This window comes from Carya illinoinensis, chromosome 9 (genome assembly GCF_018687715.1).
Source record: "Carya illinoinensis cultivar Pawnee chromosome 9, C.illinoinensisPawnee_v1, whole genome shotgun sequence".
Classification (NCBI taxonomy): domain Eukaryota; kingdom Viridiplantae; phylum Streptophyta; class Magnoliopsida; order Fagales; family Juglandaceae; genus Carya; species Carya illinoinensis.
In genome coordinates this window covers 7,984,167-8,009,388 of record NC_056760.1, presented here as the reverse complement: position 1 = coordinate 8,009,388, position 25,222 = coordinate 7,984,167, and the positions used below count along the sequence as shown (strand labels likewise).

General features: G+C 35.9%; 2 protein-coding genes across 8 annotated transcripts; both read left to right on the top strand.

Annotated features, from left to right (window-relative positions):
• The first annotated feature begins 1,179 nt into the window (after positions 1-1,179).
• On the top strand, positions 1,180-10,484 carry LOC122275265 (potassium transporter 10). 6 transcript variants are annotated; one of them, XM_043084245.1, is made up of 9 exons: positions 1,180-1,334; positions 2,157-2,384; positions 2,916-3,144; positions 4,253-4,498; positions 5,419-5,469; positions 5,590-5,850; positions 6,713-6,880; positions 7,131-7,385; positions 9,410-10,484. In XM_043084245.1, exons 2-9 carry the CDS (start codon positions 2,256-2,258, stop codon positions 10,441-10,443), a joined length of 2,373 nt encoding a protein of 790 aa, XP_042940179.1. In that variant the 5' UTR covers positions 1,180-1,334; positions 2,157-2,255; the 3' UTR covers positions 10,444-10,484. The 6 variants fall into 6 exon arrangements, with proteins under 6 accessions (XP_042940179.1, XP_042940183.1, XP_042940181.1 ...); XM_043084249.1 differs by having other exon boundaries at positions 1,321-1,459; XM_043084247.1 differs by lacking the exon at positions 1,180-1,334 and adding an exon at positions 1,400-1,550.
• A 518-nt stretch (positions 10,485-11,002) lies between these two features.
• On the top strand, positions 11,003-25,065 carry LOC122275971 (potassium transporter 11-like). 2 transcript variants are annotated; one of them, XM_043085347.1, is made up of 9 exons: positions 11,003-11,160; positions 13,791-14,040; positions 14,447-14,672; positions 15,406-15,651; positions 16,368-16,418; positions 16,529-16,789; positions 16,923-17,090; positions 18,430-18,684; positions 23,898-25,065. In XM_043085347.1, exons 2-9 carry the CDS (start codon positions 13,909-13,911, stop codon positions 24,917-24,919), a joined length of 2,361 nt encoding a protein of 786 aa, XP_042941281.1. In that variant the 5' UTR covers positions 11,003-11,160; positions 13,791-13,908; the 3' UTR covers positions 24,920-25,065. The 2 variants fall into 2 exon arrangements, with proteins under 2 accessions (XP_042941281.1, XP_042941282.1); XM_043085348.1 differs by lacking the exon at positions 15,406-15,651.
• Positions 25,066-25,222: the final 157 nt, after the last annotated feature.

The window sequence follows — 25,222 nt, the reverse complement described above, 5'->3', positions numbered from 1 at the left end:
CTTAATTATTAAATATCACTTAAATATAAAATACTTATTAATTTTATATTTCCAACTTTGTTATTTAATAATTATGTAAGTATTATTCAAACACAAAAATAATACAACTTTTCAAAACTTCAAAAAAAAAAAAATAATACAATTTTTAAATAAAAATAATATTCAAATAATTTTTAATTTTATAATATTTATATTTAATTTTTTCATTCATTTATCGAAACCTAATAGAATATATTAATTCTTATTTTATTACTGTTTACGAAACTAAGGGTAGAGGTGATCATTGGTCGGTCTGGACCTATAAATTTTGGACTGGTCAAGCCGAACTCTTATACATATTTTAAAAATATTTTTAATAATTTAATATATTATTTTTATATAGTAATTATATAATTTAATGATGTAATTTATTATCATTGACTATATAAAATATTTTTTTTAATGAGTTAGTTACATAATCTACATTAATAATTCACTTAATTTTAATTTCGTAATTTAAATAATTTTTTATTAATTTATTTGAAAAAAAAGAGAAAAAATAATAAAAATAATAATTGGATCGAACCGAATGGACTGATAGCTACTGATCCCTATGGATGTTCAGTCCAGGGAAAATGATGGACCGAGAATTCTCTGGGCCACCAACACCCTAACTAAGGGGATGTTTGAAAATATTTTTCATCCCATCCCATATTATATAATCTCATCTCTTATAATTTCTTTCCCAAACATTATTTAAACGTAAACACTTTTAAACTAATTATTATAATTTTTCAAACTTTTCAAATAAAAAATAATTCAACTTTTTCAAATTTTAAAATAAAAATTATATTAAAAAATTATATTATAACAATATTTTAATTTTATAATTTTTTATAAAAAAATGATAATATGCCCCATGAGTTTACTCCCTCGTTTTGACCGTTCATGTATTTAATTTTTTTCTTAATAATTAAGTAAGTAACTTTTAGTAAATTAGTGTTCTTTTTGTATTTTTCAAAAATATTTAAAGATATTAAAAAAATATAACAAAAGAAAAAATATCACCATATTTTATTAAATATTTTTTATTTTCTTTTCCAAAATTCAATAAATATTTTTTTAAAATTATTTTACTATTATTTATAAATTATTTTATTATTATTTACAAAAATAATTATTTCATATTATCCTCCGAGCTCGCTAGAGTTCCAACATTCCTTCGAACTACTGCTGCGTTCGTTCCCTACTTCCACGGATAGACTTGGCCATCGGAGTATACAGACCAGAAAATTATTTTTCTATTTGTTTTTTTTGCCCTTTCGCCCAGCTGAGATCCGCCAATGTTACAAACGGTAGTTGCGACACGCGCGCTCTCTCTCTTCTCTCTCTCAAATTTTACTCCACGTTTCTTTCGTTTTAACTCTGTCCTCTGTTTCGTTGGGCGAGTAAAGAGCCAAAAGAAGCTTCACAGACACAGGTTCTCTGTTCGCTTCTTTCTGTTACCGAGCCTTCGTTTTGGCTCAGGAAACCCGCTTGGTTTTGGTCGTCTCTGTGTTTTTGGGACACGGGTACGTGAGATTTTTGGTGGGTTTGTATGATCATGTGGCTGACACAGAGCCTCTGTTCAAGCTGACCCACTGGGAATTTCAGTGTCAGAGTAATACGTACTGAATTCTGTCTGTTTTCCCTTTATGTTCTTTGCATGTGAGGTGTGCCTCAACTATTCTATCCTCAGTTAGATTTCTGGGTTTTATTTTGGGGGTTTTCCGTAAGTAACTTACCAGAATGATACTTTGAATTGAAGTATCAAGCTTAGTCTTTTGGTTCGTTTTCAGCTTGTCTTGGTGGTCTTAGTCATAACTTGAATATTTAATTTGGCCCTTCTCTTTTAACTTTAGTTGCTGTCAGTTTTTGTTGGTCAATCTGGGTGTTAAAGAACTGAGACTAATTTCTTGTAATTGGATTTGAGTTGTCTGTTTTTGGTTCGAATACATGGTTCTACATTCGTTATTAGTCAAACTTGCATCTTGGTTCTCTGTTAGATTTTGTTGTACCCAATTTTATTGGGGGGGTACAACTCTTAGTTGGATTGAATATAGATTTCAAGTGAAGATCAAAGTTGAGATTTTCAGGTTTAAGTCATTTCCTGCTATTTCCGATTGGTTTGGTTTTAGGACTTTTGAGTCTTGGTGCTGGCTTCGGAGTGAGAGATTGAACAAAGCATCATAAAGGGTAGGTGGTGAGAGCTGCAGAATCACTGAACCGAGTTTCAAATGGCTTCAAGAACGGAGATGGATGAAGACAGCGATAACAACAAAGGCAGTATGTGGGTGTTGGATCAGAAACTTGATCAGCCTATGGATGAGGAGGCTGGAAGGCTTAGAAATATGTACAGAGAGAAGGTACGTGCAACTTTCTTTTCAAGATTCTCTCTCACATAGTAGCCTTCAGACTTTTATGTTAAAGTAGAACATCTTGTTAATGGCATAATACCTTTTTGGGAGGCTGTTTTAAATGCCAAGTTTTAATCCACCTTAGATTTCCAATTAGATAACCCTTGGATTTATTGGATGTTTTATGCTCCAGTTAATTATGATCTTTATGCCTTAAGAAGTCAGAAAAGAATCTCTGGAATTAGTGTATGGGTGTTATTTCTGGATGTAGGCTTGATTGTTACCATTCTAAGCTATCTGATTAAAATAATGGCTTAATATGGGAGATCCAGTCTATACCAAGTGCATGCATGCTGCAGTGGGATATATAGTCAAAGTAATTGAACAATACGAGATCTATACATACCATGCCATGCTTTTAGATTTTCTTTGCTCATAAAAAAGCCTAGACAAAGTATTGTCTGGAGTAAATTGACAGATATTGGAGGATGTTCTAGCTATATTCATTTTCTTTGCTTATAAAGGTTTTGATTCTTTTAGAAATTCTCTGCGCTATTGCTTCTGCGGCTTGCATTTCAAAGTCTTGGGGTGGTTTATGGAGACTTGGGCACCTCTCCCTTGTATGTTTTCTACAATACCTTTCCAAGTGGAGAAGTTAAAGATCCTGAAGATGTGGTCGGAGCCCTTTCCTTAATTATATACTCGCTTACTCTTATTCCCCTCCTCAAGTATGTTTTCGTTGTATGTAGAGCAAATGACAATGGTCAAGGTATCTGATCTCAACTTATTTATTTTCCTCATTGAATGTTTTTTATTTAAGCACTAGTAATTTGATAAAGGAAATGCTAGTAGTACATTTTTTTTCATATGCTGGCCAATTATTTCATTTTGTCTCTAACCCAATAATAGACCATCACTATAAATCCGATGTGGAAGCATTTATGTCTATATCTCATTTGTTTTGTAATTGGCCTTCCAGTAAAAAGAACATAGATGTAACTGCCATAACTTTAACTTTTTTTTACCTGTGCTGCACATGGTCGGGGCGGGCGGGGAGATGTGTTATTTGTGACTGATGAATTAGATTTATAACCATGATTATTGCCTGTTTCCTTTATGGAAACTGGTGCAAGTTTTATTTCAGTCACTCCACATATTACTTAACTTGTGAAGGAACCACAAAATGTTATGTTAAATGTAATGTATGCTGGGATGCATACAAAAGCTGTAAATAAGGGACATTGGATTTTATATCACTCCTGAATTAATATTAACCGTTATGTTCTTACAGCCACTTTGACAGTGAAAGAAATCTGTTGTAATGACTTTACAAGTTGAATTTCTGGCGAGAAAGAATTTAATGAAGTCCTTAGTTACGGGAGATTAAAATATAGATTGAAAATATTGATTTCGGAGAAAAAAAGCTTTATTAAATAGGGTGTATTCTAATGATGCCGATTTATGCCTGACTTTTTTGATTATATATTCTTGATTGATTTTTCTTGCAATCTTTTGAATTGAGGTGACTGTGATATGTCTCCTTAAGTTTATTTCTTTCTTCAAAACGCCAAACCGCCCTTTGTGTCTTCTGAGGCAATATAAGCAAACTAAACCAATTATTTGGTAGCCCATTTGTATTATTAAATTTAGATTAGAATTTGCTAGGTTTTTAACACTCGTGTCCTAATTTGTATGACAATTATTGAAAATGAATTTTTTTTTACCATGTATTCAATATTTTTAACTGCATGCCACCCATAGTTTTATGCTGCAATTTGATATTATTTGCATTGTTCACACTGATTGGGCATATTATTCTATTTTTAGGCCAATGACGTGCCATTAAGTTCCCTGAAATTTTTCTCTATGTGGTGAAGGTGGAACATTTGCTCTTTATTCGTTGCTTTGTCGACATGCAAAAATAAAAACTATACCTAACCAACACCGAACTGATGAGCAGCTAACAACATATAGTCGTTCTACTTTTCATGAACACTCGTTTGCTGCAAAAACGAAGAGGTGGTTGGAGAAATATGCATTTAGGAAAAATGCTCTTCTTATTCTTGTCCTTGTTGGCACTTGCATGGTGATTGGGGATGGGATTCTAACTCCAGCCATATCAGGTATACCTTACTTTGATGCTGGAAATATGTATTTCTTTGTATTTTTGTTTTCTTTCTATCTGTCTTCCTGAGTAGTCTGCCTTTTTTCCTTCTCACGTATATTTAGTTCACACTTGTTATTATAAACTATAATTACAAATTGCTATTTCAACTAAGACTTCGGATGGTCAATGGGGAGAGAAGATGATTCAAAATAATTCTTTCATGCATAGGAAACATAATGCTTACATGGTTCAGCACATAGGCTTTACATCCACGAGCATAGATGATCATGCACAATTTCCTTTGATAAAAGATGAAGTACAGTGATGATGAGAGATGCTCAAAAACCCTAGCTCCTAGTGCACCCAAAGCCTTGCTACATAATTGCTTGCATTCTACACAAGGCATATATACCAACATCACACTGTAATTAAGCTAAAACAACATGAGGCCAAATTTAAGTCACCTATCATATGCAAAAACTTGAATGACCCCTGCAACCTGCACTGAAATTAAATGAATTACAAGGAATTGTGGTTTCACATGTTGCTGAAATTGGAGAGATAGCATGTGATATCTCGCATATCACTTAGTGTGAAGAAATCAAGGTTTCTTTTTATTCCAATGATACAACTTGATTCAGGGATCTTTTCTGGAGCAACCACCTATTTCAGTCCACTTTCTGCTTTACCATGAGACATGGAATATATTTTATTACAGTGAATGAGTTGCAGAGTAACAGGAGAGGTTAGAAGCAATCAACTGGATGAAACCATCACCATCTTTTTGGGGTTATTATGGTAGTTCAGTGTTTGCTAATCCCTGTTTGTTGTTCTTTCCTTGTGCTTTGCTCATGTGTAGAATATGTTAATATATTTTTTTCTTGGGTACTTTCTTCTAGAAACTATTTAATATGATTAACCATGCTATTTTTACAGTTTTATCATCTGTTGGCGGAATCAAGGTAGTCCAGCCTGGTATGAATAATGGTATTGTATCACTCCTCAACCTATACATCTTCTGTAGTTGCTTCTTCTTGTCAGAATATATATTCTTTCGCCATTAATCTAAAATTGTCTTTAACAACCACTTTGTTTTGTATGGTGCAGGAGTGGTTGTGCTTGTCGCTGTTATAATATTAATAGGATTGTTTAGCATGCAACACTATGGTACAGATAGAGTTGGATGGCTCTTTGCTCCTATTGTTTTGCTTTGGTTTCTCGTAATTGGAGGTATCGGCATATTCAACATCTGGAAATATGATAGTAGTGTTCTGAAAGCCTTTTCACCTCTGCATATATTCTATTATTTTAAAAGGAGAGGAAAAGAAGGCTGGGTCTCCCTTGGAGGTATTATGCTTAGTATAACAGGTAGACTTTCTATTATCTCAGTCAATCTATTTTTTTAAGCCAATAGGTCATTTAAATTATATAACTGAGACAACCCAAGAAAAGTGTTAGCCATGTCTATACTTATACTCCAAAAGAACTAGTCAAGGTTATAATTAAAGTTTTTTGAAATCCAAAGTCTCCCAATAGTAAAGAACCAATGTGGGATTACACACTTATTCACCACTATTTTAATCACCCACCCAATATGGGACAAAACCAATTCAGGGAGCTACAATCTTCCACGCTTAAATCCCCAACATCCTCTTTAAGGTCCATGTCACACTGTGGTTTCTAGTGCAACATGGTGTTACTAGTTTGGCTTTGATACTATTTGTAATGATCCAAGAAAAGCATTAGCCACATCTATGCGTATACTCCACATGTGCTAAGTGCTAAGTCCTACTTTGGTTCTTAGATCTTTGTAAACTTGACTAATTAATTTAGAGTACAAGTACTGATATGGCCATCAGTTTCCTTAGATCGTTGCAAATGATATCAGAATTGACCTTGTAACACCATGTGGCTTTGCGGCTCTACAGTGTGATGTAGGCCCTAACAATGATGTTAGAGATTGGAGCGGGGAAATTGTTATGCCTGTAATTTCATTAAGTTCCACATTGGGTTTCACAGATGTGATAATGTTACAAGAGTATCAAGTTTGGCATTAGTTCCTTGCTAAGTGAGCACTAGGCATTGTAAATGACTTTAACTTCAATTAAAACCTTGACTTGTTCTTGTGGAATATTAGCACTTTTTTCGGCAGTGGGGCTTTATTTATTTGGGACATTACAATAATATTTAATGATTTTGGATTCTGATCACTGTATATGAATTGGTACAGGTACAGAGGCGCTTTTTGCTGACTTAGCTCATTTTCCTGTTTCCGCCATACAGATTGCTTTCACCATGGTTGTCTTTCCTTGCCTTCTTTTAGCCTATTCTGGTCAAGCAGCCTACATTATGGATAATAAAACTCATGTTCATGATGCATTTTATCTTTCTATTCCAGGTTTGTTGTCTGTACTGAACCTTTCTTAGGGCTAAATGTTTATCAATTATATCAACTGTAAGCTATTAAACATGTGGAAGTGCTGTGCTCATTTACGTGCTCATTTACTCTTTAACAAGGTTGAATTGCTAAAAAGTGAGCCTGTCGCAAGGCTTTAGCCTTTCTCTTCTCAAACGTTTGTATGATGTCAATTAACTGTTTAATAAGGCAAGGTTTTTCTGATAGATACTGATTCAATCCTGTTCTTCAGAGAGCATATACTGGCCAGTGTTTCTTATTGCAACTGCAGCCGCTATAGTTGCAAGTCAGGCAACCATATCTGCAACATTCTCCATAATTAAGCAGGCTCTTGCACTTGGCTGTTTTCCAAGAGTCAAAGTTGTACATACATCCAAGAAGTTCCTTGGCCAAATATATGTTCCAGATATTAATTGGATCCTTATGATTCTTTGCATTGCTGTGACTGCCGGGTTCAAAAATCAAAGCCAAATTGGAAATGCTTATGGTAAATTCATCTTCTGTTTAATTTTGGTGTTTGTTTCACCCATGTTTCATTGTGTCCAATATTTGTCTGCTAGGAAATATTACAATGGACTGACAGCATTGGTATATATTATGTGGTTCTGGTATAAAATCCTACATGAACACATAGATGTTGTCTTTTATTCATATATCTTAGGTAAAATCATTTCCTTCTCTCTTCCTGTAATGTGGTTCTCATCTTTCAAAATCAGAGGTGTCTGGGAACCTCCAGACTGGACAGCTGTGAATAAGCTCATCAATTCCAACTTTATTCTCATTTGTTCTGCATTAGCCTGAGAGTTTTCCCTCTTTATAAGCCGTTAAGATTTACATACTCTTTATTAGATTATGTTTGCATAAGATTTTTTTTTATTTATTTTTTATTTTATTTTTATTTTTATTTTTTTTTAAGTTAAAGAAACTTTATTAATGAGAATGAAATAGGGGTTTCCCAAGTACACAAGGAGTATACAAAAGAAAACACCTAATTGCATAAGAAAGCTATTGAGAACTTGAGAAAAATTCTTGAGGTCTGTTTTATGTTTGTGATTATAAGTGGTGGATCCATTGAAAAGATGTCTGGAAATTTTTTTTAAACGTGTGTATTGATGTTTGTGAAAATGGTGTTATTTTTGTGGTCTTGTGAAAGTGTTGGGGTCCACTAATGATTAGATGAAATTTTTTGAGGTGAGATGAAAAATTCTTTTGGTGGTTAAAGGTATTTGTATTGAAAGCGTTAAAAAATATAATTTGCATTTCAGGGTTAGATCCGTTAATTCTGTTTTGATTCTCATTTTGCAAGCCCTTGTGCAATATACTGTTTATGTATGGAAACTCAATAGTACAGAAGTGAAAAATTTATGTTTTGATGACCTGACTACAAAACAAACCAACCGGGGTGGTCAGACACCCTTGAAGTTTTTTTGTTTCTTTTTTAAATAAGTTTTGAAAAAAGAAAGGTCTATTTTAAATTTTATTCCAGTGCCTTGGGAATAACTCTTCCTCTGAAAAATTTCGTCATCATAAAATATAACCAAACTATGGAACAAGACTAGCTATTGCATTTTAGGCCTCTATTCCGCGTAACAAACGTACTCTAAATGTACTTGTAGTGTGAATAATTTTTATATGAGCGTGTTTGTAGTGTTTTGTGCTTATTAGATTGAGCCTCAGTTGTATGTAGAATGGGTGATTGAACAGGCAGAATGAAAATAAAAGGAGCCATGCCCTTTATTGCATAGAACATGACTTTAATTCCGATGGGGGCATCACTGTCGTTTCAATTTAGTGGGTTTCTTTTCAAGAACACAATGTCAATTTATAGGAGTACGATTCTTTTAACTACAGAAAAATGCATGCTTCATGGTCTCATATTTGGTGTTTATGGCGATAGTAATGGAATTAAATCATAAATGAATGCTTCAACTAAGTATGAATCAAATACTACCAGTGAACTTGGGCTGTGCCTTTTACTTTCAATGAAGTTTTACTTATAAAAAAAAAAAAAAATCTGAATCAAATTGCCAGTGCAATTGGGGAAATAGTGTGGGTCCATGCTCAACCAAACTTGTCAAGTTTCCAGTGGTTAGGGGCAGCTTCTTTTCCTTGTTAGTTAATAAACATGTGTTATATATTTACGCGGTAGCAAAATGGGCACATAAAGCACCATAAGTGTGTGATAATGTCATTTTCCCATGTTTGCACATAAATGTAATGAGCCTTGTCCCGTCTTAGGTTAGAAATTTAATTTTGCTCCTTGATATATGTACTTCCTAAACAGCACCCATTCTGTGAAAAACAGAAAATATATCATATATTGAAAACCATATATTAACTGATTCATATACATTTCCCTTTCAAAGATATCTATAAAACTTTTTAAACTGTCCAAAGATTTTCTTTTGAAAAAACGAATCTATTGGCTACAATATCAATTTGTTTACGAAATTTCTGAATTATTCTGGAAATTTTATGCTAAATTGTGTTAACATTTATGTGTCCCTGCAGGAACGGCAGTTGTAATAGTCATGTTGGTAACCACATTCCTCATGATTTTAATCATGTTGTTAGTGTGGCACTGCCACTGGATCCTTGTCCTAATCTTCACTGTCTTATCGCTGGTTGTTGAGTTTACTTATTTTTCTGCTGTAATTGTCAAGGTTAATCAAGGCGGGTGGGTTCCCCTTGTAATAGCAGCAGCCTTTCTTCTCATCATGTATGTTTGGCACTATGGTACAGTGAAACGCTACCAGTTTGAAATGCACAGTAAGGTTTCGATGGCGTGGATTCTTGGGCTTGGTCCCAGTTTAGGACTGGTCCGGGTACCTGGGGTTGGACTGGTGTACACCGAGCTAGCAAGTGGGGTTCCCCATATCTTTTCCCACTTCATCACAAATCTACCTGCGACTCACTCTGTTGTTGTCTTTGTCTGTGTGAAGTATCTCCCTGTCTACACTGTCCGAGAAGAAGAAAGATTTCTTGTTAAAAGGATTGGTCCCAAGAATTTTCACATGTTCCGCTGTGTAGCGAGATATGGTTATAAAGATCTACACAAAAAAGATGATGACTTTGAGAATAAATTGTTCGATTGCCTTTTCTTGTTTGTCCGGCTTGAATCCATGATGGAAGGGGGTTCAGACTCTGATGAGTATAGTCTCTATGGCCAGCAAACCCATCAGTCTGGAGATGGTCCGATAGGCAACTCAAGTTCTTCCAACATTGACCCGACCATGTCATCAGTGGACTCGATTGTTCCGGTTAGATCCCCATTGCATGGACACAGTACCGTTGGTTCATCAGGTCGGGCAAGTGCCCAGACTGAGATTGATGAGTTAGAGTTTTTGAAGAGCTGTAGAGATGCTGGGGTGGTTCACATTCTAGGGAATACAGTGGTGAGAGCAAGGAGGGATTCAAAATTCTACAGGAAGATCGCTATTGATTATATATATGCATTTCTTAGGAAAATATGCAGGGAGAACAGTGTTATATTCAATATACCTCATGAGAGTCTTTTGAATGTTGGACAGGTTTTCTTTGTATGATGTTTTGATGGCAATATATACAGTAAAATTGATTTCGTTCATAGGATGAAACTGTAAATGTGGGTTCCTTTCTGATTTATTGCCTACTTATGTGAGCATTGTTGGGTATTTTATATATTAAAAAAGATTGATATGAAGCGAACTGGATGGTGAATGTATGCAAAATTGGAAGAAAAAGGTCAGGGCTGTGCTACCCTTGACCACTTCACTTGTAGGATTTTTTTTTTTCTTTCACAGGGTATGGTGATGTAAAAGTTAGCCATTCAAGTCGGCAGTTGGCATGTAGAGTACGCGCAATTTATATTATCTGAATGATAAGATTTAATCCAAAAAAATAGAGAGATAATATTTGATTTATAAAATTTAAAATTTAAATTTTATTAGGTATATAGCAGAATATAATTTTTCTCTTTGATATTTTTATATTTTATGACGTCATAAACTTTGTTAAATTATCGTATCTTTTTTTAACGTATTAAATATAATTAATTGAATGAGTTATCACTTAACCCAACAATGACATCAAATAAAGGTCTCCGTACCGTAAGCAGGGCAGGAAGAGCCGTGAGCCGTGAGCCCTCTCTTCTGCCTTTATAAATAAAGACAGGCGTACGACAACGAAGACCGAGAGCTGGGTGTTTCACTGGAAAAAAACAAGTAATGGCCTCCAGTCCTAATGGGTGCGATTACGATGCTCCAGAAACAAAAAAATGACGGGTACGAAATCTTTTCATTTTTTCTTCCGAGTTTAACGGACGTGTGTCTTCGGCTTTTCTATTTTCAATCAGAGTTTCTGGTTTTTTTGTTATTGGTCCTTTGGCCAAGTTTGATCCCTAAACCCACTTGGGAATGCGGATGAACTAGTCGGTGATACATACGTACTTGTGTGTGTGTGTTTATATATATTTGTGCTCTGAAAGAACTATGCGCCGGTGTTTCTGTTGATTATTAATGTGCAACTGGGTTTTTGGATTTTTTGAATTGGTGTTGATCTTTAGTATCGCAATGTATGTGCTTGTCTGCTTGGAGTTAAAAGTTCCAAGCTTTGGTTTAGGATCATTTTAAACTTGTTTCAACTTTTCTTGGTCGGTTTTGTTCAGCTCTTTTAATGGGGCTCAGATTTGAAGCAAACACCAAACTAGTAGACTAACTGAAAGTTTTGGTCCGTCCTGAAAGGTGTTTTGTGGGCTTCGTCTTTGAGTTCAGTAGTTTAGTAATAGCATTAGCATTGTCGGGATTTAAACACGGTTCTTGTGCAGACTCGTTTTTCTTTTTCTGTTTTTCATGTCATTTCTGATTTCTTCTCTACAGCGATCCAACTAAGTACACTGTGGTCAGTTGATTATTTCTTTATCAACAATCTGCGGCGATCTTTATACCATTATAATCTGTCGATTTTTCATCATTGTTTCGATTGAGAGTATAACCTCTGTTATAAATGTCTCAGCTGGTAGGATATAAATAATTCCTATCGGAATGAATGCATTTCAATTTTCAGATTATGAAGATACGAATCTTAAGAATTGAAAAATCCATCGCTTTGTGTGAATTGGATTAACTGTATTCATCAGTTCCTTCTTGTTTACCGATAAAAATAAAAAATAAATAAAATAATAATGATAACTCTCTGCATCAGTTTCTAACTTCCCATGTGGTCAAAAGAATCTCTGTATATTTTCCATGTACTCTGCTGGCAATTAACGGGAAGTCTCAGAATATAAGAATCTATACTTTTTTTTTTTTTTTATCTGTTTTCCACAAAGAATCGGGCTTGTCACCTAATAATAGCTGTTAAGAAACATTGCATTAAATTAACTAAAATTCTATCCAAATTTTTGCTATAGAGGATATTTTTTTTTTCTATTTTGGCTTAGACATTTGAAGTGCACGCCACATTGGATTTAATGTTACTTTCTCTATACTATATAAATGTTATTTTTTTTTATATATATTTCGTTAGTTCAATTCCCTATATTATTTAAATACAATCTCTTCTAAATTTGGATTTTTTCAAAAGAATTGTATGAGTAAATTTTGATATTGGAACGATAAGTATTAAATCAAATATCTAAAAAAAAGCTACTTCATAACATACATTAGTACATCAAGAACTTTTAACAATGGATGTAATATTTTAAGAGTTTCTCTTTCTGTCATGCAGTAAAATAACAAAGATAATTAGCAATTGCACCAGAAACGTTCTACAAATTGGTGTACCTTTTTGCCTATTTATATTTGTAATGGCAAGGAGTTTAGTTGCTAGGAAGAAGGAAAAGGGGAAAGAAAAAAGAGCAAATAATTTGGTATTGTCAAGTACGTTTATAGTAAGGTTGTATTAATTTGGTATTGTTGTTGAGCTGGAATTCTTATCCTTTTTGTTTTTTAATTCTCAAGCAAATAAACATATAGAAAAGGTTAATGGTGTATAAAACAAAAAATACATGGTTGTTCTAAACTCGGAGGAGGGGGGGGGGGGGAGCAGAGAGCGAGAGAGAGAGAGTTAAAAAAAAGGCTAGTTGGAGAGAGAGAGAGAGAGAGAGAGAGAGAGAGAGAGAGAGAGAGAGAGAGAGAGAGAGAGAGAGTAAAAAGAAAAGGCTATTTGGAGAGGTACTATAGCTCAAATGCATTTAAACTAACAATTGGCCAATCTGATTTGGGTCAAACTGAGAGGTCGTTAGCTAAATTTTAGCTAGCTATGCATTAATGCACTAATGTGTGATTGGTGTATATCGTAGGCCCACTTCTTAATGGCTTAAGCTTTTAGGATTAATGATTTCCAACATAATATCAAAGTTTTGTTTGTCTAAAAGATCTAGTGTTAAGTCTTGTTTATATCCTGACTAGATATAGCTTTTTAGAATTCTACTTGTTCTTAACTCTTTAATGAATCAGAGATTAAGTTTGGGAATTTTTAAAACCCAGGCCAAGCCACATCTAGGCCTATACTACTATTGTTCTTCCTCTTAAACAATGTGGGATCTCATTCACTACCTTCCTACACACAATCCAGGATATTACAATCTCCCCGCTTTAAATACTTAGTATCCTTGTTAGGCTAAGTTTATCATAGGTGGCATGGTTCAAGTCCCATATCTGGTTGGGATTAGCTGTGATATCATTTATAACAACCCAAAGGAAGACCCAAGCGTGGACTTGGGCCTATACCCTAAGGGATTAGGCAAGGTTACAATTGGAGCCCCTTGGAATCAATTTAAAAGTCTTGAACCTCTCATTTCCAAGCAATGTGGGACCCCATTCACCACCTTCCTATACACAATCTGGAGTATTACAATAAAGTTCTCTACCACATGTTGTCAAATTAAGGATATCAAATTGAATTTCTGCAGGGTTGATGTACAAAACTGTGGTCTTCATTATAAACAAAAACTGTAAAAGATGTGTAGGAATTGACAAAGCGAATTCGAAGACGTTAAGTGGCGGAAGAGGGAGATCATTTGAACTGAGATGCGAATGGCTTCAATAGCACAGACTAGTGAAAACATTGATAGAAGAGGTGGCATGTGGATTTTGGACCAGAAGCTTGATCAGCCCATGGAGGAGGAAGCTAAGAGGCTTAGAAATATGTACAAGGAAAAGGTATGATGCATTTACCAATTTTGGCACTCTCTCTCTCTCTCTCTCTCTCTCTGAAATACCATTATGGGATCAACTATTTCAAACTGAAATCTCAAATTGGACTCAAAACTCAAATGGCAAAGGCTTTGAATCTATTTTTACAGCTTATGATAAATTAATTTTGTTGCTTGCAGTTAGTCTAAGGATAAAGGAAATGAAATTATGGAAAGGAATTCATGAAATTTTCAAGAAAATTTCTTTTCTTAATATCTTGTATGTTATATGGATGAATTGATCAGATAATCTAACATGGACATAGCCAGCATATACAAGCATGCCCTGAAGAAAAACAAGACGATTTCAACTTCTTGTAGTTATTTGGCAACACAACATTTCTCTCTTTGCTGATTGATTTTGTCTCCTACAGAAATTTTCGGCATTATTGGTTCTACAACTTGCATTCCAAAGCCTTGGAGTGGTCTATGGAGATTTGGGCACGTCTCCCTTGTATGTTTTCTACAACACGTTCTCTAATCGAATTGAAGACCCAGAGGATTTGATCGGAGCCCTATCATTGATTATATATTCCCTTAGCCTTGTTCCGCTCCTCAAGTACGTTTTTATTGTTTGTAGAGCAAATGACAATGGTCAAGGTAAATTACTCATTTCATATGTTACTAATTGTAATAGATCTTAACATTTCTTATATTCTTTCAATGTTGGTAAATTCTCTTTAGGAGAAATCTACATGGAGCCAATTTAACGAAGGCCTGCCAAAGATATTGAACAACAAAAGTGAGAAAATGAAACATGCAGCCACAAAATTGACTAGTTAAAACCTGGACACATTAGCTCTCACCTTCTGTGAAGGAATCAACTATGTATTCTAGACTCCAACCCAAAGAATTTTAACAGAAGTTGGAAAAGAAGTGAGAAAATGAATATCTTGGAAGTATTAAATATAGAATTTAAAATAATTTTTCATTTAATATGGAGCATTACATCATTTGTCTGTACAAAAAGAGAGAAATAAAAATAGAGCACTATATATCACTGCTATCTAACTGTCTGAGTCCAAACTAATCTTTTAGTAGATATCAACATATATGTGCATTCACTGCATTTACCAATAAAAAAAAGTTTCTAAGTTAAGATAGATAAGAAATGGTCCTTCTTGGCGTTTTTAATGTATTATTTTTTTTAGAAAAATATATATTTTAAGAAATAAATAAGATTCAGTTTCCCTTGATATACATCGAACAATGTAATGGCATGCTTCCAGTAGTGGCATGGCATAATGCACATAATATCTCCTCTTAATAGGCGTATTTCCCTACTTGATGCTGATGTGTCTCCAATGAGTTCCTCTTAACTAATAATCCACAGGTGGAACCTTTGCTCTTTATTCACTACTCTGTCGACATGCAAACATAAAGATTATTCCCAATCAAGAAGGGACTGATGAAGATCTAACAACGTATAGCCGCTCGGTATTCCCTGAGCAATCATTTGCTGCAAGAACCAAAAGGTGGTTGGAGGGAAATGCATTCAAGAAAAATGCGCTTCTTGTTCTTGTACTTATTGGCTCTTGCATGGTGATTGGTGATGGGATTCTGACTCCAGCTATATCGGGTATATATCCTTCATGCTTGAACCCTTGGCCCATTAAAATCAATCGATCTATCTATCCATCTGAGTGGTCTGTGGACAAATGAGAAGATCTTTTTTTAAGACAAATTGTATGTTCTCTGCAACAGGCCACTGAATGAGATCCCACAAACAGTAAATAATATATAACACAGTTCGGCTGTATTGTACCTGCATCCACAGATGGGAGAAAACGGATGTTAATGTCTCTTGGTGTTGATTTACCACTGAGTCAGGCTGGTTGTGAGAGCCAATCTATCCAATTGTTAGTAACTGTGCAAATATAATTAGAATAAGTAAATAATTTAATGCAGGACAAAAAACAAAACTGTAGAATGCTTAGGCTCCAGTAAAGTAGCATCTTTGAAGTACTTCGTTTTTTGCTTTGGAAGCCAATAAAGTGTCAAATTTTTTATTGAACTAGCGTTTAGCCTAACTGAAGAAGATCAGAAAGCTTGTTACCGTCAATACCATCGTTGTTGGAAACACTCAAGACTTCTCAGTTCTTTAGCAAAATGCTTTGCATTGTATAACCATATGGGGATATGAATGGACCCTTCCTCTCTTTCTCCAAAAGTAAATGTGGAAAGCTATTTCATTCTCCCATATGCTTCAGAATCTTAGATAAATTGATTCCTTCAATAAATAAATTTGATATTTCATGATGGTTAAATGTTGCTTAACCATCCAATCTCTTGCAGTTCTATCTGCTGTTGGCGGGATAAATGTGGGTCACACCGTGATAAGCAATGGTATCTCCATCCTTCTGAATCAAAGCATTTTCTTTTATACTTCCTTAAACCTGCCTCTCTCACTTTTTTTCTTACTTGCCAGTGTATAATTCACTATTTCTGTGATGCAGATGTAGTTGTGCTTGTTGCAGTTGTCATAATAGTAGGTTTATTTAGCATGCAACACTTTGGTACAGATAAGGTTGGTTGGTTATTTGCCCCAGTCGTTCTTGTCTGGTTTATCTTAATTGGAGGTATTGGCATATTCAATATTTGGCGATATGATAGCAGTGTATTGAAAGCCTTTTCTCCGCTGTATATATATCGTTATTTTAAAAGGGGAGGGAGAGGTAGTTGGACATCCCTGGGAGGTATTATGCTCAGTATAACAGGTACATTTTTGTTATGGCAGTTGATATCTTCCTTTTTTTGTTAAAAGAAAAAAAAAACCCATTTAAGTTTCATGAAAATAACATAAGAAACTGGTGAATTTTTACTGCATTAATTAGTTTTGAACCATTGCAGGAACAGAGGCACTTTTTGCCGACCTATCCCATTTTCCAGTTTCATCCATACAGATTGCGTTCACAGTAATTGTGTTTCCTTGCCTTCTTTTATCGTATTCTGGACAAGCAGCGTACCTTTTGAAGAACCCAGATAATGTAGTGGGTGCATTTTATCATTCTATTCCAGGTTTGTTCTCTGGTCTTTTTAGCGTGTAATTCGTGAGTGCTGATATGTCTAGAAAATAATTAATCTGGTGCCAATATGGATGGAAAGCAATACCAAACGTGTGAGAACTTAAAACTGTTTTTATCTGAACATTATGGAACATTGAGAAGCCATGCAGATTCTGAAACTTGCGGGGAGACAGTTTCACTGTAGTTAGATTGTGTGGGAACTTGTTACTTATCTAAAAAAGATTGTGTGGTAACATGTGTCAAATACACAAAATGAGAAATCAATCAAAATTCTATGGAGATTGAGTTATATATAAGCTATCCTCATATTAAGATTCAATATAGATGAAATCATGGAATCAGATCTTTGATTCCTTGGACCCCCTAAGAATTTGCCGTCCAATTGAATCTTCTTATTCCTAGATCCTCCTCACATCCGTTGCTCTTCTTAGATGTCGAGTATTGCTTTTTCTTGTGTGAGAATCTCCCTCTGCTCAAAACCCAATTTTGGCTATAGTTTAGTAATCAGGATTTCATCTCCTAAATTCTTTCTAAAAGCTTATATTGTCAGTAAGAAAGCTTTCCTGTAGCTCAAAATGGTACCGTTTGTGCCCACTTAGATTCAGCACTGGCTCAACTCACATCCCAGTTAGATGTCAAGACACTTTCCTTCAGGGAGATCTCAGAGAAGTTTTTTGACTGTAGAAAAACGTGAACTGTGAACTGACGATACTCTTTGTCGGGGCTTCTGGCTAGAATTTTATGGTTACAAACAGGATACAGGCCAAGGAAAAAGGTGCGCTTACCCCAGGATTTTGTGCAAAAGCAGGGTTTCGGAATGTGATCTATATAAAGACGTAACTTTTAGTGTTTTGCATGAATAGTCTGCCATTATGACTTGGATGTTTGTGCTTAAATTTGTCATCCTAAGGCTCTTACTACTTCTCTCGTAGCAATTTGATTACACTGAGCACTCTTGGTACTGCAAAACTGATCAAATAATTGGAATAGGCATCTCCAATGAACTTGAATGCTAGTGTGCATCCTAGAAAATTTTAATTGGTTTGAATTTATCTGGATCTGTGTCTGTTGCTAAACTTTCTACAATAACATACTTAGAGAAAAGTGTTTCTTGTTTACGACATGGTACCTTATGTTGTTTTTCTAGTATGAATCGCAATGTTGTGGAAATCTCAGTCGCGAAAACATTCATGAATAGTTGACAATGATTGAAGATATGGAACTGATATCATGTAAAGTTGAAGTCAATATGGCTTAAACACTGATTGAGGATGTCCCATTCTATTTGACAAGGGATTTTTTACAGATGCTGATTATTCATCATTTTACAGACAGCATATATTGGCCAGTGTTTCTTGTTGCAACTGGAGCTGCTGTTGTTGCAAGTCAGGCTACTATATCTGCAACTTTTTCATTAGTCAAGCAAGCTCTTGCACTTGGTTGTTTCCCAAGAGTGAAAATTATACATACCTCAAAGACGTTCCATAACCAGATATATATTCCAGACATTAACTGGATTCTCATGATTCTTTGCATTGCAGTTACAGTTGGATTCAAAAACCAAACCCAGATTGGAAATGCTTCTGGTAAGTTTACCCCCTGCGTATTTATTATGAGGTTTATTTGTTCCATTCAGTTATGCTAATATATGTTATGGAAATACACACACACACACTATTTACATTATAGGCATTTGTATGCGATGTATTAAGTATTCTGAGAGTAGTGGAAAGGAAGAGCACATTACAGACTTTGTAAGTGATTGATAGCATCTCTGACTTTGATTTCAAGTATAGATGGTAGTTATATTCGTTATTCTTTTCTATATCAAACTTTTCAGATCCTTTTTGGACGTGAATAAAGTTAACCTTAGTTGCTTTTCCTAGTGTGAATCTTCGACAAAATTTATTGAAGTTTCCATTTACTGATGTTTCTTGGTTTACCTTGAATCTGCCTTATCATGTCAGTGAATATTTCCATCTTATTTAGGTTCTTGCTTAGTCACATTGTCCAAACTTATCTGATTTAGTTGAAGATTTGCTTGCGAGGCAGATAAAGTATTATGTTGCTGGTTCAAAAGAGTTTGGATCAGCATTGTGAATCAGACTAAAATCGTTGTGAATCTTCCTTATAGAGGGTTTAGTACAACAACAAGAATAAAGTTTATATTGGTTGTGAGGAAGTACACTTTGGAACCCCACATTACCACCCCTTTTTCAATGTGTGATGCACCCCAAACTATCGACTTTGTCAAATGGAATCCTTGAATGACCAAAGAGTCTCAATATACAGCACCATCCATTAAAATACAATCATTACCACTTCACCTATTTTTCATCTATTTTAATGGTTGTATCTTAACGAGGGTGCACATAGCAAGTTTTTGGTAGTTTGATGATGTCCTGTTAAGGAAGTCAATAGTTTTGATGCACATTGCAAAGAAAGTGATAGCTTGGGGGTGCGAAGTTGCAATACACATCCAATTAAGATCGAATTATCACTTTACCCGTTTTTTGTTTATTTTAATGATTAGATCTTAACGTAAGTGCACATTGCAAATTTTTGGTATTTTGATGATGTATTGTTAATGAAGGTGATGGTTTAGATGCACATTGCAAAGGGAGTGGTAGCTCGGGGGTGCAAAGTATAATTTCCCGTTAGTCTTAAGGTTGATAGTTTGACAAAACCTTGTTACAAAAATTCTGGATACATAGCCATATGAATACTGAAGGGATGTACCACAATAGGACTATATGTTTATTGGGATTGTATCACACCCCCGTACCTGGGGTGAACCCTTTAACCTGAAATCCATAATAATAATAAAATAAAACTTAGATACAATAATCCTCCAAAATCAAATACCTCAAAAAAATTTTCAAGTAAAATAAACTAAACACTACTACATACTCTCTAAATCCTCACCGATCCGCTTATGGCACCTGGCACCTATCCCACCCTTCTTTTATAATCCTGTCACGTGCCATTTATTCCAACTGTCACAACAATCAAAGTCATCTAGAAAAAAATGGTGGAGATAAAGGGGTGAATCCACTGACTTAGTAAGTAGCGAACCTATATTAATGTGTAAACGTTAGCCAGTTATAGAATGCAGAAACAAATCATTCTAAAAAATATCAATAATATTTTCAAAAACATTTTTTTAATAATAATATATACACAAAAGACCTTAGGCATAAGCAGAACTAAAACAACATCAAAAGCAAAAACATAGGCTATGTTTACCCCCGTGGCAGGGTTGTGCACATTTGTGGTTAGCTAAGTAGAACATAAATTACTATTTTGTTATTGAAGTGAGTGCACTCAAAACAGAGGCCATGTTTACCCCATGGTAGGGTTGTGTATTCTGTGGATAGCCAAACAGAACATCAAGCACTTTGTCACCAAAGTGATTTCACTCAGAATAGCTGCCACTATTATATCCTGTGGCAAGGTTAGTAATCAGAGTAGAATAGAATCTTATGCCTCACGGTTTTCAGATACAATGCAAAAACAGAATAATATACTGAATAGATAATTTTTTTTTGATAGGTAAATAAATTTTATTGATCCACGTAAATAGGCCAAGCTCGAGTACACAGGGAGTATACAAGAAAGAGCCTATTTACAATCTAAGTGCTACGGATAGTAGCATAAAAGTCATGTAGACTCGTTCCATTCAAAACAATAGTAGATGCCCAAAGGAGTAGAGTGAAAGAAAAAAGCTCGAAAAGCATCCGGAGAGCATTCCTTATTCTCAAAACAGCGGCCATTTCTTTCGGTCCACTTGCACCACATTAAGCATAAAGGTACCATCTTCCATACAGCTGCAATCTGTCGATTCCCTCTTAGCCCTTGCCAACAAGACAGTAAATCGATCACCCTTCGTGGCATGACCCAAGCAATGCCCAGCCTCGAGAGGATCTCATCCCACAAAACTTTAACTGTGTTGCAATGAAGGAGGAGGTGGTCCACTGATTCACCATTGTGTTTGCACAGGAAACACCAATCCATTATGAACAGTCCACGTTTCCTTAGCTTGTCTACCGTTAGTATTTTACCATGAGACGCCACCCACCCAAAGAAAGCGACCTTGAGGGGAACCTTGCTTCTCCAAATGTTCTTCTAGGGAAGGCATTTGGGGGGTGATTTGATAAGGCCTTATAGTACGAACAGACTGAAAATTTCTTATTCCCTGTGCACATCCATAATAGTCTGTCTTCCCCTCCAGCCCTAATCTTCAAGTCATGTAGTGCGTTGTAGAAGTCAGTGATGGCGCCTAACTCCCAATCCTGTGCTGCTCTAGAGAATCTCACAGACCAATGTTTGGAATTAGCGGTAGGGCACATATTGTCAGCCACTGAGGAATTCTGATCAAACGCTATCCTATAGATGGAAGGGAAAGCGTTTTTTAGAGCGACATCACTGCACCAAATATCATGCCAAAATCTAATTTGTGTGCCCCTTCCCACCACAAACTTGCAATGACCACGAAAGTCGTCCCATCCGCTCCGAATAAGTTCCATACTCCCACACCATAAGCTCCTCTTACTTCCTTTGTGCACCAGCCACCCCACACACTTCCATATTTGCATTCTAAGATATTCTTCCATAGAGCGTCTCCCTCAAGATGATACCGCCATAACCACTTACCAAGGAGAGCCTTATTGAAGGTTCTCAAATTCCTTATGCCCTAGCCACCGCAAGGCAGAGGAGTGCATACTTTATTCCATTTGATCAAATTGAATTTCTTTGTGTCCTCTAAACCTCCCCATAAGAAGTCCCGAAAAATCTTCTCTAGTCTATTCGCCACTCCTGCTGGCATAGGGAATAAAGAGAGAAAGTACGTTGGAATGTTAGATAACGTACTTTTTATAAGTGTGATTCTCCCCCCTGAACAGATAATATTATAGAATCGGATCAAAATTTCATATTCACATTTTATGCAGTAGAGAAACAGAGTATAAAAATTGCTCATATCTTACACCAATCATGATAAAATGTCAGATTTCAAAGTTCAGATACAAAGACTAGTGTAGAAAATAACCGAGACTGTTTTCATAACAAAATATGCAGGTTTTTCACAAAATAAACCTTAGTTTTAAGCGAAGTCTAGCATAGGAGCACCATTTACTTGAACTCTTTAACATCTCTGAATTTCCTCACAACAATTCCAAGTGTATATCAATCATCACCTAAACATAATTAACGCCATCTATTAGTTAATAGAATTTAAATAGCACCTCTAAAATAAGACGAAAAATACTAATTGACTCCATGACATTAACCCCCATGGTTTTAGTTTTTCTAAACAGGTTACTACTCAACTTCGAGCCCACCAAAATAACTTTCAGAATTTTACCTATCCGAGGCATCCACACCCAAATTCTCCTTTCAATTTCAGCAACCCACAATAATTATCCCAACACAATTTATTCTCCCTCTTCGTCCAAATACACTCAACACCAACATCTACTCAAACCACAACCAATCCAACCGCCCAAACACCCACTCTAACACACAATCAGAACTGAGAAAATTCCTTACCAATCATTGCAACCCGAGACCATCAATAACATATTTTGAGAGGTTAACCTTAGCCATGCAAATAAGCAAGTCCACCCTCCATAAATCTAAATACCAGTTACCACCAATCTAAAACTGAGATGTAGAAATTCACCTTGGGTGCATGTGATGAGGCAACGGATAAGCATCGAGGTGGTGCAACTACCGGTCATGGTGAAATTGTGAACTCAAAGCAAAGGTGTTAGGTGAAAGAAAGAGACAAAACATAAAGGATTAGAGAGAGAGAGAGAGAGAGAGAGAGAGAGAGAGAGAGAGAACCCGAGAGTGTAACCTGGGTGAGTGTAAACAGAGAGAGAGATGGATGAAAGGAAAACTTAATGGCGACTGCAAAGGATTGTGGCGATGCAGCCTGTGGAGCAAGGCCTTGGTAGTGGCAGTGCATGATGACTGTGAACAAACGGGGATATGAGAGAGAGGCCAAGATAGAGACAGAGTGAAAGTGAGAAGCCGAGAAGGGAGAGGATGGCTTAGCGGTGCAGTGGAGCATGGTGGTGGCGTGACAGGGGCTAGACAGCATGACTTGCAAGTGCAGAGAGAGAGATAGGTCCCGGGGGGTTAGGCGTCGGCTGTGGGAAGAAGGAGAAGAAAGAAAAAAAAAAAGGTTATTCTGTGGGCTTGGGCCTGGGCTCGATGGGCTGGGTCATTACAGATCATATGCTAATTGTTCTCATATCAACTCTCTTTTCATATACTAGATAATTACTTCTACCGTGCCCTTTTTTGTCCATTAAATTCCTGTATATTGAAACGTGCTATCTATTCAAGAAATTTGAAAGGGTCAATTCATCTTTTCTGCTTAAAAGAGTATCATTTTCTTTCAAATGTTTATTTCAGGTGTTAATTGTTCCATTTTTGTTACTGTTCTATTTAGTCGAGAGTATTTTCATACAATTGTTCTCTTGCATATTTTGTGGATGTGGACCAAATTGTCCGTGGGCAGATTGGTCCAAATCACAATTGTAGAAGTGCTGCTTTTCTTCTTTTGAATCCTAGTTGTTTTTTTCAGTTTGCAAATAAAATGAACCAGTATGTTGCATGAGTAGAATCAGTGATTAATGTGAAGCATGTGATTTTAGGTTATTCTATTTGGCAAATCTAGGTCATCTTTGTTTAGTCATATATTTAACTTCTTGTCTGACTGATGGATGTTTCCCTTTCAATCTTTGCTACATAATGAAGGTTGCATTCAGTAACATATTTTATTTCACAACAGGGACAGCAGTTGTGATAGTCATGCTCGTGACCACATTGCTTATGACTCTAATCATGATATTGGTGTGGCGCTGCCATTGGATAATTGTGCTGATCTTCACTGGCTTATCACTGGTTGTGGAGTGCACTTACTTTTCTGCTGTACTATTGAAGGTCAATCAAGGTGGTTGGGTTCCTCTTGTGATTGCAGCAGCCTTTTATATCATCATGTATGTTTGGCATTATGGTACGGCTAAACGCTATGAGACTGAGTTGCACAGTAAGGTTTCAATGGCCTGGATTCTCGGGCTTGGCCCCAGTTTAGGACTTGTCCGGGTCCCTGGGATAGGACTAGTGTACAGTGAACTAGCCAGTGGAGTACCCCATATATTTTCTCACTTCATCACCAACCTACCTGCTCTTCATTCTGTGGTTGTGTTTGTCTGTGTGAAGTACCTTCCTGTCCACAAGGTCCCAGAAGAAGAGAGGTTCCTAGTAAAGCGGATTGGACCCAAGAGTTTTCATATGTTCCGTTGTGTTGCTAGATATGGCTATCAAGACCACCACAAAAAAGATACCGATTTTGAGAAAAAGCTCTTTGATAGCCTCTTCCTGTTTATTCGACTCGAGTCCTTGATGGAAGGATGTTCCGACTCTGATGTGTCTAGTTTGCTTGGCGAGGAAACTGCCCAATCAGATAACATCCTTGTTAAGAGTAATGACAACTCACCTCATTCCAATTTGGGCAACACAGTCTCATCATCAGACTCCATTGTGCTTGCTAATTCTTCGTCGCACGCAAACAATAGAATCAGTGAGATTGAGATGGATGAGTTAGAATTCTTGAATAACTGCAGAGATATTGGGGTAGTACACATTCTGGGGAATACGGCAGTGAAAGCTAGGAGGGATTCAAAGTTCTACAAGAAGATAGCTATTGATTACATATATGCATTTCTTAGGAAGATCTGCAGGGAAAACAGTGCGATCTTCAATGTTCCTCAAGAGAGTCTCTTGAACGTGGGGCAGATATTGTATGTATGAGTTGTTGGTTGGTTTTCAACCAATATCATTTCATAGTTGCTCCACTTTACCATTTTTAGATTTAAACGAATAACAGATTCCATGAAGGCGCCTGTTTATTGGGGATGAATATGATTACATATATCTTAATTTCTCATTCACAACAAGGACGAGTGGAAAGTGGGGTGATAGAGACCAAACCCAGTTAAATTGGCTGTGTTTCTAAGTTTTGTTGTCATCAGTTCTAGACATGCTTTTATATAATTAACCAAGAATATATGGGTGGTTGGTAGCTGGAAAATTATTAGGCGCTCCAAGAATATG